Below are 16,538 nucleotides of genomic sequence, written 5' to 3'. Positions count from 1 at the left end.
TTTAACACTCAACCTCTTTTAACTCACCTATAAGAAGTCTTCTAGCCCTGACCTGTCCGCTCGGAGAGAATCCGCGGTGTCCATTTCTGACTGTAGCCGCCGACTGTGACTGCTGAGGCGGCCTGTAGGAGCTCCTTGCTCCGTGGAAGCTTCTGGCTCATCGCTCACAGATCAGTGCAGATATATTTACCGAGCTCGGTCCACATTTAAGTAACGCGTATAGTTCAAACTTCCTCCACGGTGTCTCGCATATGTTAGAATACGATATTCACATTCAATGTACTGAAAGTGTGCAAATAAATTACAGTTTAAGAGAAGTTAGTTGGCCCGAAGCTCAGCTCAACTTCCTACTCCTGTCCTTCTGACTCACATTCACTAACGCCCCCTGCTGACAGCTTCTGAAAACCTTTTTCTCACTTCACTCAGTATTATTTTCATCTATGCTGCTGGGTTAGGGAATGCTAAACGTAAAGTTTCGTTGTATTTTTTGTGCAATGAAAAAATAGTATGAAATGAAATACTGTTTCTTTTATTATTATACCTACAAATAAAAACCCAAAGAAATACTTTAGACACACAGTTAGCTAATAAAACATTTTAAAACACAACAGTTCAGCAGCAATTCAGTGCTGTCAACCAAAAATAATATATAATATAATAATAGTTTAGAGTGGTCTACTATAGTGTATAATAATAATAATGGTTCGGAATAAACAATCACATATTTCTACAAAGAGGAAATGAACCCTGAAGTAAATGCAGTTTTAATGACAGAACTATCCAAAATACATTAAACCTGTTGAAATAAAACCATTTGAACCTGTAGCATAAGTGTTTGTCCAATCTCTAACAGACAGGCTCACAAAATAATTAAAGTTGTATAAAATAACTTTTAGAAAAAAGTACAAAATTTGGGGGTGCTTGAGCACCCATAAAAAGGGTCTACAATCGTTGAGCATCATGCACTAGAGTTATTATCTGCAACAGAAAAACCTGCTCATGATGACTGATGTAAATGTGTCCTGCCCTGCAGAGATCCTGGATGGTCAACACAAAACCGCCTCATCCATAAAATAAATTAAAACAAATAATGAAAACTTACCTGTAACTATTATAGTAAAGTAAAAAACACCCAAAAACATCACAAGTAACATCTTCATTATCAAATCAAGGCAAGATGTCCTCGTGGTGTCTGCATCAGATGCTGCTTGTATCAACCTGGCTGTACAGAAATGAGCTATGCTAAGCGCTTATATACAAACAAATAGGCTGAAAAGTCTGTAGTAGTAGTGACTGCTTCAGGGGTTGTGGGACAGAATCGCATGTTTATGATTTTGCTCGTGGGATGATTAATATACCGTATACAACAACATATCTATTGATTTAGTGTTTTATTAACTAATAAAGCTAAACTCAACATCAGTTTTCAGCTGATGTGAGCCGTCCGTTGGCCTATTTCTTATTTCACCAGCAGGCTCTAATTCTGAGTTTTTCGATAGCACTTGAACATCACATCCATTTAAGGCTTTCCTCATGTACGGGGAGGAGTCTAACCAGAAATGCCCAGCCTGCAATGCCTGAGATGAGTCAATGTTTTTAAAAGATTTTTTTTAAATTCATATGCACAATAATAAAACAGACATTATATTTCACAGTACAAAGGCAAATAACTGTGCAGGAGAGGAAACGAAGCCCAAGGGGCTTATATAAAATCCTCCCCTTTAGTATAAAAAATCACCAAAACGTATCAACCAAATAAGAGAGAAGAGAGAAAGAAGCAGAAAGGGGCAAAAGCCAAAGAAAATACAAAAACAAGCAACAAAGAATCACAGGCTCATTTCAAGTAAATTAGGCATGAGTATGATTTTGAGCTGAGGCTGACTGCAGTGACTCAGTGTATCTGTAGCTTCTTTGTGACTCTCCTTTCTTCATTAGAGTCCAAGGACCAAGCGGTACGAAGAAGCTAATGCATCTGAGGGAATGTTCTTCTTTTTTCTTGATCTTCTTCCAAAACAAACACATTGTTGAGAGCCTAAACGTTCCCCAAACACCCAGAAACATGAGCAGATGTGTCAGACCTGGTGAAGTTTGACATTTTATGAGTTGTGTAAATAGTGACATCTGAAGTCAGACCTTTAAGATTTTACTCAGGGGTTTTTTCCCCTCATTTTTTAATATCTAACATGTTACTGAATACATATATTGCTGTTTTTAATTCTTTGAAATCAATATTTTGTTTATATCTAGTAAATAAATCATGATTTATTTGGAGCACACATGGACTTAAATGGAGTCACAGTACCAATTAAACTCACTTTATTCATCAAATATCTTTATTTTATATTCATAAATCTACATGAACTAATGAATACATTTTCAAATGAGAGATAAATGTTGCTTTATAAGAAATGATCTCCCTTATAAATCATGTCAGTATCCATGAAAAACAGCTGGACTTAGATGTTGGTGCTTAATGGGAACATTTACCCTAACAGCTGATCTTAGGTCTAAGGAAAGAAAGAAGGAAGGGATGAAGGAAGGAAGGACAGGAAGGAAGAATAGGAAGGACAGAAGGAGGGAACAGTTACCCTAACAGCTGATCTTAGATCTTAGGAGGGAAGGAAGGAAGGACGGACAGGAAGGACAGAAGGAGGGAACATTTACCCTAACAGCTGATCTTAGATCTTAAGAAGGAAGGAAGGAAGGACAGGAAGGAAGAATAGGAAGGACAGATGGAGGGAACATTTACCCTAACAGCTGAAAACATTGGTTAGATAATTAGAAAAGTTATCAAATGTAATAAGTTACATTACCTTGATGAAGTCATTGAAATAGTTACATTACTTATTATCTGTAACCTATTATATTTCCAACCCTGCTTGTTGCCCCATCAGGTCAGTTCTGGTGAGAGTCTTACAGCCACAGCTGATTATAGTTCAGAGTTTAGAGTATAATGTACAACAATAAAGTTCACATATACAGTGAACAGTACATGTTATCAATAATAATAATATCTGTATGAATAGACACTGGAGAGAAATGACAAAATGTTTCATTATAATTTGGTTGAACAGATAATTTAATTATAATATCCAACATTACTAAACTACAAATAAAAAATGATTTATAAAGTATATTCACTTACAGCTTAAAGAGCTTTAAAGTACATAGAAAAAACTAAATACATTTATATACATAACAAAAAAGAAAGAAAGGAGAAACTGGAAAAAAACTCGACACAAATTAAATAAAGTGCAATTAAGTACAGCACCATTGCACTTTAAACAACAGCTGATATATTTAGTGAATTAAAGAAGGAAAAGTTCAATAGTTTGTAAAATACACAAAATCCCTGAAAACCTCAAAGAAAGGCAACCTGGATATATTATTAAACTATTAAATTATTATTAAAGGAACTTCTTTAACCTTCCCTTTTATTTATTTATTGTTTGTTTGTTTGTTGATTGAAGTTTACGGTTTTATTGATAAGCTGATGTGATAAGAAATGTGTGAATTCCTGAGCAGACGGTAACGAGGATGAGGAGAAACAGTCAGTAGAGGTGATTCTGAACATTATTTATGTTATTATATAGTCATAATTTTATTATACGGAACCATCTGGGGTTACCCTGGTAAGAGATACTGATTAAATATCTCCAGGCCTCCCGAGGGTCACGTCTTTTTTCTCTCTTTTTTAAAAATTGTTATTTTATTAAAGTTGATTTACACACATCAGCTTTGGGTTAATATATGGAGCTTTTCCACTACACAGTTCTAGCACTACTCGGCTTGACTTGACTCGGTTTGTTACCAGGAACGACCGTTTCCATTACTATAGTTCCTCCTCAATGTGAGCGGGGTTGTCATAGCAACGCTGCGTTAAACTGCCGTGACTTCGTTTTCTACGCGACACAAACACATAAACAATGGAGGACATGGAGGCGATGGTGTACTTGCTGCTGTATGAGGCTTTCTGTCTCACACAAAGCAAGAGAAGAGAAACGAATCGCTGTAACGTTGTTGTTGGTATTTAAAAATGCCGGGTTTGATTCTTGTGTGGGACGGCTCATGACTCTTCCAGCGACTCTCTGACCAATCAGTGGCCGGCAGTCTGGTGACGTCACATTTTAGTACCGGCTCGGCTCGCTTGGAACCTCACCAGAGCAGGTACTAAAAAAGCACCAGGTACCAGGTCTCTCTCTAGGTCGTCCTCAGGTACTAACGCAAGATAAACCGAGTCGAGCTGAGTAGTGCTAGAACTGTATAGTGGAAAAGCTTCATTAGGATCCGGTACAAAATGTTAGACCCATGAAGACCTCTTTGTACTTTAACCTCTGCCGAAGTCATCAAGTTATTTTTCCTGGTAAACAAACAAACAAACAAACATTACAGTGATCCAGACTGAGTGAGAAGAGTCAAAAATCCAGTTTCTCCATCTTTTGCCAGTCATACATTTAAAAAAATAATAAAAGCTGCTCTACAGTTACATATAAGGCACATTAAGAGTCATTAGTAAAAGAAGAACAGACTCAGAGGGATAGACGTTTTAGTGGAGGATATAGGTTTCACTTCTCTATTTATCTTTTGATTTAAAAAGAAAAAAAATCAATCTTTGACTAATTTGGAGACTAGATAGTAAGACTCTAACCATACTTGACTTTAACTGGTCCATATGGAGAGGTTAATGGCACTTTGGTGAAGCTGTTGAGTTTGATTCATTATCACTCTCTAAGTTAAAAAGAAGTGGACAAAAAAAAAAAAAAAAAAAAAATCAGTCTGATATGAGTTTCACTTCTCTACGCATCATCTAAGTCATCCTACAAAACTTCTGATTTAAAGTGAATCTTTGACTCATTTGGAGACTACATAGGAAGACTTTGGTGAAGCTGTTGAGGTTGTGATTCATTATCACTCTCTCGGTGTAACAGTTCTCTGCTGACCATCTGTACACCTCCACAGCTGTCTCCCACAGTGCTCTCCTGGTCTTTACTCTTCTCTACTTTGTGGTTCATCAGGTTTTCCAGTGGAGGGTTTGGCTCCGTCTGTCCTCCTCCTTTTTCTTCTTCTTCTTCTTCTTTTCTCCTCCATCGTCTGAGCATCGTCTTACAGTTTTCTGAGTAAACATGACAACCAGTTAGTGACACACTGAGCTTTTTTACAATTTTAAAGGTGTTTGACTTTCTAGCAGTGAATGAGGTCGACTGTGATCACTGGCTGAGTTTACATGTTGACAGTGTGATCAGTTATCTTTGGGTCTAACTCTGGTTGATGAGACCATGGCTGCATATTTCAGCTCAGTGAAGCCAACAGGAGAGACAGAATAAGAAAACATCCCAACTATCTGATTTGATTGTTTCTCGATTGACCCAGAAGTGGTTCTGGTCCGCCTCATGCAGGTCATCTCAAAAGGCTGATTTCTACTCTGAGCAGCGAGGACACACACAGCAGCCTTCCTCAAGTCTTTTACCAGCTGTAATTCTCCTTATTCGGTATTGATTGGACTGATCTGATACATCACTGCAGTTTAATACTGGAGAATAGACACTGACCTAGGGCTGGGTGATATGACTAACACATTTTAAGCAAACAAACAGTTGGTCCGTGCCCTCCCAACCCCCACCTGTTGTCTGTCCATCCTTTGGGTGGATTCAATTAAAATGAGTACTTGGTTTTTTACTCTGCAGTGTTTCCAATTAAGCACAAATGAGCTGAACATGTCTGTACACTCTCCACAACGTTAGGTTGTTTTAGGGCTGAGCGGTATATTAAGTTTGAGACATCATCTTCTTTTGTGTGGATTATATTATTAAATTACTGAATGAAGTTGTGACAACTTTCTACCGTCTCCATCCTCTGACTCAGCAGGGCGGAGCAGAGTCCTCTGTGTGCACTGAGCAGCAGAGAGTTCTCACAACTTCACTAAGTAATTTAACAATGTAATCCACAGGTGGTGGAATGGTTAAGAGCCCATGCCACGTACGCAGCCGACCCCGGTTCGAGTCCCGGCCGGCGGACCTTTCTGAATGTCACCCCCCCCCCCTCTCTCTCGTGATTTCCTGTCTCTCTACTTTCAAATAAAGGCGTCTATGCCAGAGAAAATCTCAAAAAAACAAATAAAAAACAATGTAATCCACACAAAAGAAAAGAAGACTCCAAATAATAAAAAACATTGCCGTTAAAGAGTTTGACGATATAAATGATGAGCAAAATATGCAACGGTAGATGTTTTTCTCCTATCAGGTGACACACACACAAAATCCTCGATTCGATTTAATTTTCGATTTTAAGGTCATGAATCGATGCAATCTTTTTTTTTGGTCCTTTTAGCACAGATGCCATTTTTGACTAATCATGAGCGATATAATCTCCATCAGTTGTCTGCAATGTACCACACTAAGGCCTTACTGTCAAAATTAAATATTTATTAACAATAACTTGTTTCAGCAGTCAATTGGAAACCTTCTAGTGACACTTTTGTAACTGCAGTGAGCACTCTTCATATTAGATACTAAGGCTGGGCGATATGGACAAAATCAGATATCACGATATTTTAGACCAAATACTTCGATATCGATATTACAACAACATCATAGAGATGATTCTTGATGCTCTCACTAAACATTTACACTATGAAATGTTTGATAAATAATCCTCAGTAATGTGGATATAATGACAAAGTGGGTAAAAAGTAAATAACAGAACAGCTAGAAACAGTCTGGTAAGTTCAGAAAATTACATATTTTACTTTAATGCAGCTTTAAAACCAGGAAAAGAAACTCTGATGACATATCGCAATATTACGATATCTAGTCTCATATCACGATAGATATAATTTCAATATATTGCCCAGACCTATTAGATGATACTCAAGTTCAAAATATAACAAAAACTAAATTAAAACAGCCTAATGTCTATAGACATCACTGAACAATTAAGTGTGTTTACTGCCCTTACAGTAGCATCTCTGGTGCTACAAATACCCCTATAGCGCTTATTGCTTTATCACGAGTTGATTTTTGTTGAAGTTTAGCTCAAAATTAGGATGGAAGAGTTGGCTGAGTTATCAGTGTTTTACTTCTTTATGATGCCTGCGGAGATACTCTGCCATACCGGTCATGTTGCCTGTGGACGCACATAACATAGCAACATGCAAATATTCTTGACATAACTCACAGAGCGCAAAATATTTCCACACCAGTGATTTAAGTGAGGCAGATGTGTCTCCTCTATCAGCGGTTGCCATGGTGTCCTTTAACCGGCTGCAGGTTCAAGTTAGAGGTAATGTTGACTCACTGCAACTCATTCCAACACGTGTTTTTTTTCCCTCTTGACACGCCTGCTGGACGTGACATTAGGAGGCATGGTTACATACTCGGTTCCTCCTTTGATATCAAAGGCCGAGAACGTGATGTCATTTCAATCGATATGCGACTTATATTCGAGATTGTGACACCCCTAATATATACATGCATATATATATCGTCATATCGCACAGCCCTACTCTGACCTGGTGTCCAGACAGAGTGTTAGCAGCACATTCAGCAGCAAGAGACGACACAAGAGACGTTCAGGTACATGATTAAGCGTAGGTCAAAGCTGTGGGTTAAGCATGTAACTCACCATCATTTCTACACATCTTCAGAACCAGAGCTCCAACGAGAAAGAGGAAGACGACAAACACAGTGGAAACGATCCCGGCCCTGACAGCCACCACAACGTTACCACCTGAAAACAAATGACATTAAATTTAGTTTGTGGAGCCTTTTCTGATCTAATCCACAAAACAAGCCGACAACAGAAATCTGAAGACTTCAAAGCAAAAAAAACAAATCAAAGCTATCTGCACGGTGAAATAATGAATGTCTTCATTGGAAATACAACAGGTCATCACATTTTCACATGAGACACACATTCATTCTCATTATATTCTCACAGAGAAATGAAGATAAAGAAACTGCACAACAACATCTTCAAGTCATTTACCAGGTTTGTCTGTCTTGATCACCTCCGGAGCCGGAGCCGGAGTTGTCGTCATGTCATCTTCGGGTCGGTCGGTTTGGACTTTTTTTTCCACTAAAAAATGAGAAAATTGTGCAAAAAGACTTGTAAAGAAGACTAGTTTTTCAAAATGATTCCTAACTTAAATTAAGACAAACTTCTTAGATAAACCAGGACGTTCAAGCAAACTTACCAACTCGGAGGATTATATAATCGTTGGCATCTCGTTTCTTAACGTAGCACCTGTACGTTCCGTTGTCGGACCAGCGGACAGAAGAAAGTTTCAGCGTTGCATTTCCTCTGTTCAGACCTTCATGAGAGAGCGACGTCCTGCCTTTGAACGCTTTCTTCTGGTCTTCCAGATAGTCATATCCATGTCTGTTAACATGGACAATATTCTGGCGGACATCTTTAGTCCACTCCACCAATGAACCTGTCAAATTGACTTCAGGATGCTGCTGACACGGCAACCAGACGTCATCGCCTTCCTCTGCCTCTATTACAGGAGTTAGAGGAGCTGCGAGGAAAAAAACAAAAACATGATATTTAGATATGAGACAATAACTTAATTAATGACTTTAATTAGTCATCAGTTCCTGCACATCAGGGAAACAATGTCCTCGAAAGTGCGACTCACTGAATCTAAAATGATGTGTAATGTTTGCGTGGTCAGATTTGAGTTATGACTCAAAGGAAGACGTGTTTTGACAGCTTGCGGTACACATATCCACACTCCTCCCACACCTAAAAAGAGTCCTGCGGTTTCACTAGACTCTATTTTTAATAAGACTCTTCTAAATCATGTGTGTCATGCCTGTGTGTTCAGATTTGTCTTTGATGATCAATAAAAATGACTTTAACATAATAAATGGACAGTAATATGAACCAGGATAAGTGCTAGATTGTCATTTTCACGACACAAATGCGAGGAAAAAAACAAACATTATATTTAGATATGAGACAATAACCTAGATGAACAGTTATTCAAATATACTCTCACTTCCTCCAATGTACGAGATATGCAAGCTCTACTTTAGCCTTTATTTTTCTTACATTTAGGCAAATTGGATCCATTAAAAATATGCCTAATTATGTGTTATTAGCTGTGGTTTGCATAGCTGTGTATGTACAGATATTAGGGGTGGAGCGGTTCATTAAAAAAAATCTGTCCCGTTCGGTACGCTTGTCAAGGTTTGGGGCAAATGTGTATTGTTCGGACATTTCTATCAACTTCAAACTAATGAATGCATTATGGAGCATAAATGCACGATGGTGTTCATGTGACAGCTCTTTATATTGTTATGATCTTTTCCTGCCTCAGCTAGGAATCCCTCCTGTAACCACTTTCTCCAGGGGGAATCCCGGAGCCCAGCCTGTGTTCACGCTGTCAGTGTGTGTGTAAAATAATGTTCATTCATCTGAGGCACTAATTTAAAACTTTCCTTGATACATGACTGTTGGTTAGTGTTAAACTACTAAGGATATGTATTACGCTCCTGCTTTGATGACATCATCCAGTCTAATAATACGAGAAATTAAGTGTAAAACCACCCAGAAAACAACAACATAAACCAAACCAAAACCGTGATATGAACCGAACCGTGGATACAGTCTCGCTGAGTAATGTCGTGAGTAAGTCACGCTGAATCTAAAATGTTGTTTATGTCTGGGTGTTGAGATTTGACTGAGTTATGACTCAAAGTGAGGACAAATTATGACACCTTCCTCCACCATCAGTTTGTGTTCTTTGATCATTCATAAAATGTATTTTAATATCATTAACAGTAATATGAACCAGGATAATTGCTAAATTGTCATTTTAATGTCTGAAAGGGAAGTTAAACTGTATTTTATGTCATTTCTTCGTCAATCTGTTTGTCAATGATAATCTAAATAGTTGGCAATGAATCTAATTGGTTTGCTTTAAGCCTTTTAAAGTATCTTAAAAGGTTAGATACTAACTAATAAATGCTCTCTCTTAATGTATTCTTAATAAATAAACAGGCAGACTATTCCTGTGATGTGTGGCTCTGACTGAGAAGACTAATCAGTGCTTATCATTCATTCAATCAGTTCAGATTTCATTTGTGCAACATAAGACAGAAAGAAATGTAAACACACCTAAATACAATCATACTTTTACCATTAAAAAGTTCAATAACAAAACACGACTTGAACCACATCTCCTAATGCCATCAGCCATTTAACAGAAACTGATGAAATAACCTATACCTGCCGCCATGTTTTGTGATCATAAACATATGACACGTTCAAAACTTTCGCAAAGTCTTAAATATCCTCCTGACGTTTCAGACATTCACAGAAACATGTCTATGTCAGTTAAGGCATTAAATAAAATCCATGTTTTCAGTAGATAACTTCATGTAAATAACGCTATCGACTTCATAGCAGTGCTGTACGTTAGCATGAGTTCTATGTTTTTAACAATGACATAAACATGTCGCCTTTAACATAACATAACCCCTAACTAAACAACATTACAGAAATGTTATAGACCTGAAATCAATTCCGGTCCTGACAACTTCTTTAACGTCAATTACGAACTTAAAAAACGGCGGCGTTAGAAGGCCTAATCTTGACTCACCGGCTACGAGAAACGGTAAAATGCACAATAAGGACACCGGGGTCGTCTTCATTTTCAATGCAAAGCCCGAAGTTTAACTACCGACCGTCGTTATAATGATATGAATCAGCTGTGTGCTTGCTCTTTGGGCTTCAAAACGCGTCGAACACAGAGAAACAACAGTCGACTGCAGTGGTCGCTTTTTGGTCTGAACGCCGCTCTAGACGGCATGCAAGGAACCCCGCGACAACATTCAATCACACAGTCAGGAAGGAAACACGAAGTTCCCGGCTCCGAGTTAAAGAGAGAGTTCAGGAAGTGGGAGGGACGTCACCTCTTTCTCACCACTTACACTTACTGAGGAAATGTTAAACATGGCAGCAAAAGTCTTCGCACGTTTTAAGCCCACTGATCTGTGAAACTTTTATTGTTCTTCTTGACGCGGTTTTGCTGAGAGTTAAGTGGTGCATAAACAAAGAATCAGCCGCTAAATGTGAATGTTTGTTTCCTGTAACTTTCCCCTATTTGACCCGAGAGTTATACTTTCACCGATACAGGGTCGGGTTATGAACTTACTCCTTACATACCTTACTAACGCAGAAATATCTACCTCACTGCTCTAATGTACAGTAAACTATAGTCACTGGCCTCTTCATTAGGAACATCTATTCAATCCAATACAACAGCTCGACTATAAATTATACATTTTCAGATTTTATCGACATTGTCAGGAAGGTGATAATTCTACTGTACAGTATGTTTGTGACTGAGGTCATACTCAGTTCTGATGGTGTACTGAGGTGCATTATATTGAATGGTGTTCCTAATACCCCTAACAATGTCAATGGAGTGGAAAAAATATTAGGAACACCAGTCAACTTAGTATGACCTCAGTCATAAACATAAAGCAGAATTATCACCTTCCTGACAATGTTAACAAAAACTGAAAACGTATAAACTTCTTAAAAGTAGAATTGATAGCAGAGCTGTTGTATTGGATTGAATAATATTACACAAGTGTTCCTAATAAAGTGGCCAGTGACTGTATATCTCGTCTCTATTTAGTCATTCTATTATTGTTTTATATTTGAATTAGTCTATTTAGTTATTTTACGTATTGTTCTGTTTTTTGTAGTCAAAGAAGGAGCACCACTCACTGAACAGCACGGAGTAATTAATTAAAAATGTTTTTTTAGTCCCAGTGCACGGTGTCTATACAAATCTTTCTTTTCAACATCTTAGTTTTAACATTTATTTCTCAATAAATGTTTATGTAAATTTGGGGAAATTACACAGACACACAGTTCAGCCTCTTCAACAACATCAAATACAACATTTTGTCGAATTAAAGTTGTATATTAGTTTAAACATATGTAATATTCCTCATTTGGTCTTGAAATTAGCATAAAATTGCATTCTTACCTGTTATTAGAAACTTTGGAGGGAAATCCACAAGTTACTACGCGCCATCTACCCACTCCCTTGTGTTTCAGCACCACACATGGCCTGATATCCCCGCCCTCTTCCGCTTTATTTCGCGCCTTTTCGAGTTTCCGGAAGTGCATTGGCCTCTCCATGGCAACAACTGTACACTTCCTTTTTACACCCCCCCCCCCACCCCCACCCCAAAGCATCATGGGAACTTGAGTTCCAAGCATGATTATCTCCTACATTGGTGGAAGACAATAAAAAAGCAGTGAGAAAAATATATTAAGATGAACTTTTTTTTCACGTTGCACTATCAACACTCTTCTGGGTCAAGACAGAGGAGACTCCTTATCTATCTATCTATCTATCTATCTATCTATCTATCTATCTATCTATCTATCTATCTATCTATCTATCTATCTATCTATCTACATATATATCCATTTGTCCCTGCCGGACAGCATATGTTCATTTCTGGGTTAAAACAAAAAATTAAATATAAAAAATACAGCAAATGAGAAAAGCTTATAAATCTGTTTAACCCATTACTCATTATTTTCCACGACATGCTTCCGTGTAGCTATGGTGCTAGATCTATGCACTTCCCATAACTGTGTTGAATATGATGGTCAGGTTTCTTCCTCTTATCTGGACATATACCGAGTTTTTAATACCAATAAAGCTAAAACTAAAAAAGGAAAAAAAGTAATGGTCTCAGACTAATCCACACTGTCTGTGAAACGGGGGGACAGAGAGAAATGTTTTTTCTGTTTTTCTCTTTCAAATCTCCGTTTCTGATGCGTAAAATAATTTAATGTTGAAATATAACTCACATTAATATAGTTATTTACAAAGCAGATACTTTATTTGTCGTTTTAGCCAGTTTGTGATGTAATTTAATAAAGTAAACTCCCCTACACTGATGGTACGCTCCACATATACATGGTCTTGTGATCCAGTCCGTGTTGAAAGCTGCTGTACACACAAAAAGAAGTTGTTTTAGTCCATTTTTCAGCTGATTTTTCTCTTTTTTGGAAACAGTCAAGATGATGACCGGAGGAGCTGGTCCACCAAAAGATGCTGACGAGGAAATTCAGAAAATCTGTGAAAGCGTAATTACATTAAAACACGTATTGTTGATGGTTTATGGTTGGTTTCATTTCCTGGTCCAATTCACGCTGTTGTTTGTGTCTCCAGATGAAACCACACGCAGAGAAAAAAGCAGGAAAGTCCTACGATGTCTTCACCGCAAAGACTTACAGGAGCCAGGTGGTGGCAGGAACCAACTACTTCATAAAGGTCATTATGAGTCTAGTCGTGGAAGAAGTATTCAGATCCTTTACTTAAATAAACATACTAATACAACAAAGTAAAAAATATTGTACACAAATAACTTAGCAGGTCAGATATCTTCAGGTTGTAAGTCTTTATTTTCACCACCACACCCAAAATCCTTGCACAACAGACAGATGACTCACTGGTTCCTTATAAATAGACATAAAAATAATCATTATATTCATAATAACATGTCAGATGTCTGTATGACAACATTACAAGCACATGTAATTTCTTTCCCAACTTTATGCCGAAGGTAATACACACATACAGCAGCTTAATAATAAGACAATGTATTAAACAGGCATATGTGAGGCTGAATCAGCACATTCCCTTTTAACTGTGGATCAATGTTCATCAGTGGTGAAACATCGCCCTCTATGTGTAGTGTTTATGTACAGCCACTACTATGGTTCAGTCCGCTGTTTCAGCTGTACTATAGCCAACATAAACTTGAATAACATCCTAGTGCAGTGTCTACATGATGTCTTCTGTATAAATGAATGTCTCGGAGTTGGCCAGGCTCCACATCTGCATTTATGACAAAGGATAATATAACAGTATGGTCATCTTCTCTTGTGGACTAACAGTGCATGCTCTGTCTGGAAATACTGAAAAGATTTTTACTGCCAATAAAACCCTGAATGGAAAAAAACATTGACGAATTTAATTTAAGATAATTAATATCCAATCAAATAAAGCCAGCTCAACTTTTATACGCCTTTCCAATTAGTTAATATTATTTTGTCCACAGACATATGCAGACACGTTGCCTAGTAACAAAACCTCCATTGCTTTTAGGATTAGAGTAGAGTAGAGTAGAGTATACAAGTGCAACCCTAAAAGGTGGATGAGAGTTAATGGCAGCAGTTGTTCTGAAGCTCCCGAGATCACCAAGAGGGCAGAAGGTGGATGCAATAGGTCAGCCAGGATGTCTATCTGCCAAGGGAGATCCTGGCTTCTGTCATTATGCATCTACAGCTTGTTTCTGCTGCCTCCTGGTGGCCAAAAACAATCCGTGACTGTACGCTCGAAGGTCTCCTGAAACTTTTCTTGTGTTTCCTTGCAGGTGCATGTGGGAGGAGACGATCATGTTCATCTCCGTGTTTACAAAAAGCTCCCCTGCAATGGAGGAGATATGGAGCTGAGCGATATGCAGCATTCAAAGAGCCACCACGACCCCATCGAGTACTTCTAATACGATCACAAACCGAGCAAAGCGTCCCACCAGTGCCTACAGGCTACAGTCTCATTATCACTAATAATCTAAAAGCTCTACTTATTTTATCCTGGCTCATCAAAACAGTTAGATACAGTTTCTATTTTTAACATGAAGCTGGAAATATTCCCTTGTGAGTAAATGTCCTGTATCCCAAATTTGCATTTGTGTTATAATGTTGTAGCTGGGTATGAGGCTGGGTATTTTATAGCCGATATCATGATCTCATCTTTTTTTATTACTAAATGTTTGTTAATGTAACTTTAGTTATCTGATAGATGAAGTGGGGTATATCCTTAAAGATCTCCTCCAGATGTGTTTTAAGACAAATAAAAATACTCTGCTTGGAACTATAATGTGTGCCTGATTTGGTTTTTACACAAATAAAGTATGATTACAGCTTTAAACACCTTAAAATGGCATCTCATCTTTCTCCCTCATTAAACAAATCCAGAATTTATGATGTCTTGCTGGACAGATGTCGCCTCCATCTTCACTGTACAGTTGAATATTGAGCCACGATTGGCTCCAAACTAGTTCATGCTTGTAGGTAAACACCTTAAAATCTGATTCTAAGCTCAAACATCAAAACATCAAGTTCAAACAGAAAAAAGGAAATACACATTTGAGTGGAGGTAAAGGATGGGTTCACAAAATGAACAAAATAAATGCATAACATCTGTAAATCTCTGTTGATTTCATAATATATAGGCACTGACTCATTCCTCCTGCTCACACTTGGCTTTAGAAGATCCCTTCATAATGGACTTAGAGTGTAAGTGATGGAGGACAAAATCCACAGTCCTCCTCCTGAGCAAAAAGGTTGATGTGAAGCTAATATAAAAAGAAAACTGCATATTTCCTGACCAACTTTCAGGAGTGTCAGATCATTTGCAATAGGGAATCAACCTAAAAAATTGGAAGTTTTTATTCCAACTAAAGACCTGCAGACTGATGACTTTCTATGCCAGGAGGGTTGGACACCCTGATGTTGGTTCTCCCATCAAGTTCAGAGAAAAACGATCATGGTACCAACATGATTGTTTTTGTGGAAAGGTATTAAGTACAAGCTGCAAAACCTTCATATTCTGATTTATTGCAGCCACTGTCACAATAACTGACTCATCCATCCAATTATAATTGAAAACATTTTTTATTTAAGAGAATAAAAAGAGCAAACGTGATTACATGATATTGAGATTACGATATAAAACAAAAACATGCTGTAATAATATGTATAAAGAAAGTAGAAACATAAACTGTTTTAATGCAACAGTGAGGCTGAAGAAATAATTCACAAAATAAATGTTAAAATACTGACAAGAAAACAGGTTATTATAATAAAACTGGAGGATAAACTGTAAATACAGAAAGCACAGCAAAAATGATCCATTATCAATAAAACATAACTCTTTAGTACCATCTAGTGGCAGTAATTGGGAATTACAAGTGGATTAGTAAAAGCATGCTGTATCTGTTTCTCTCCAATATATTTGTACATATGTTACACATTACAATCTCACCACTTGTTCAATAAGTGTTCACTAATGCTGAGATTTATCCAAAGCTGAAAGTTATAATTATCTTTATTTAGCATTCATAAAATGGCTCAGGGGAGGCGGCACCACACCACTCACACAAGTAGCTACTGCAAGCTGAAGTTAGCAGGTGTTACAGTCAAAGTTGTGTTGAAGTACTCAGGATCACCTTCACTACTGGTATCTTTATAGAGCCTGTAAGGTCAGCAACAATGTGAGTGTAAAGACATGATGAATATGGTGAGCCTGTCTAACACTGATGATTCATCCCAACAGTTTACTGCTGTTGAGAAGCATCCTCAGTGAAATCAATAAGTACAGGAGCTGAATGGAGTTTTACTTCAGCATTAAAATATATTCAATGGTTACCTGTTTAAATAAAACATTTCAAAAAGAATCTCTTCCTGTATATGTGACAGGTGTGTCAGAGGACTTG

At 37.6% G+C, this 16,538-nt stretch overlaps 1 protein-coding gene across 1 annotated transcript; it reads left to right on the top strand.

The window, feature by feature from the left end:
* The first annotated feature begins 12,966 nt into the window (after positions 1–12,966).
* Positions 12,967–14,920, top strand: LOC133992317 (cystatin-B-like). Its single transcript, XM_062431037.1, has 3 exons — positions 12,967–13,122; positions 13,208–13,309; positions 14,415–14,920. The coding sequence occupies exons 1-3, from the start codon at positions 13,057–13,059 to the stop codon at positions 14,541–14,543; spliced, it is 297 nt and encodes a 98-aa protein (XP_062287021.1). The 5' UTR covers positions 12,967–13,056; the 3' UTR covers positions 14,544–14,920.
* The last annotated feature ends 1,618 nt before the right edge of the window (positions 14,921–16,538 follow it).

The sequence above is a fragment of the Scomber scombrus genome, chromosome 2 (assembly GCF_963691925.1).
Source record: "Scomber scombrus chromosome 2, fScoSco1.1, whole genome shotgun sequence".
NCBI classification, from domain to species: Eukaryota; Metazoa; Chordata; class Actinopteri; order Scombriformes; family Scombridae; genus Scomber; species Scomber scombrus.
The sequence above is the reverse complement of the archived record's forward strand: the minus strand, read 5'-3'. Positions and strand labels throughout refer to the sequence as shown.

What these genes read in the sequence shown, in the direction of transcription:
- LOC133992317 (XM_062431037.1), top strand. Translation starts at nt 13,057, where the DNA reads ATGATGACCGGAGGAGCTGGTCCACCAAAAGATGCTGACGAGGAAATT. An exon ending in TTCAGAAAATCTGTGAAAGC is followed by an intron (nt 13,123 to 13,207) that starts GTAATTACATTA and finishes TTGTGTCTCCAG; the next exon opens with ATGAAACCACACGCAGAGAA. An exon ending in GAACCAACTACTTCATAAAG is followed by an intron (nt 13,310 to 14,414) that starts GTCATTATGAGT and finishes GTTTCCTTGCAG; the next exon opens with GTGCATGTGGGAGGAGACGA.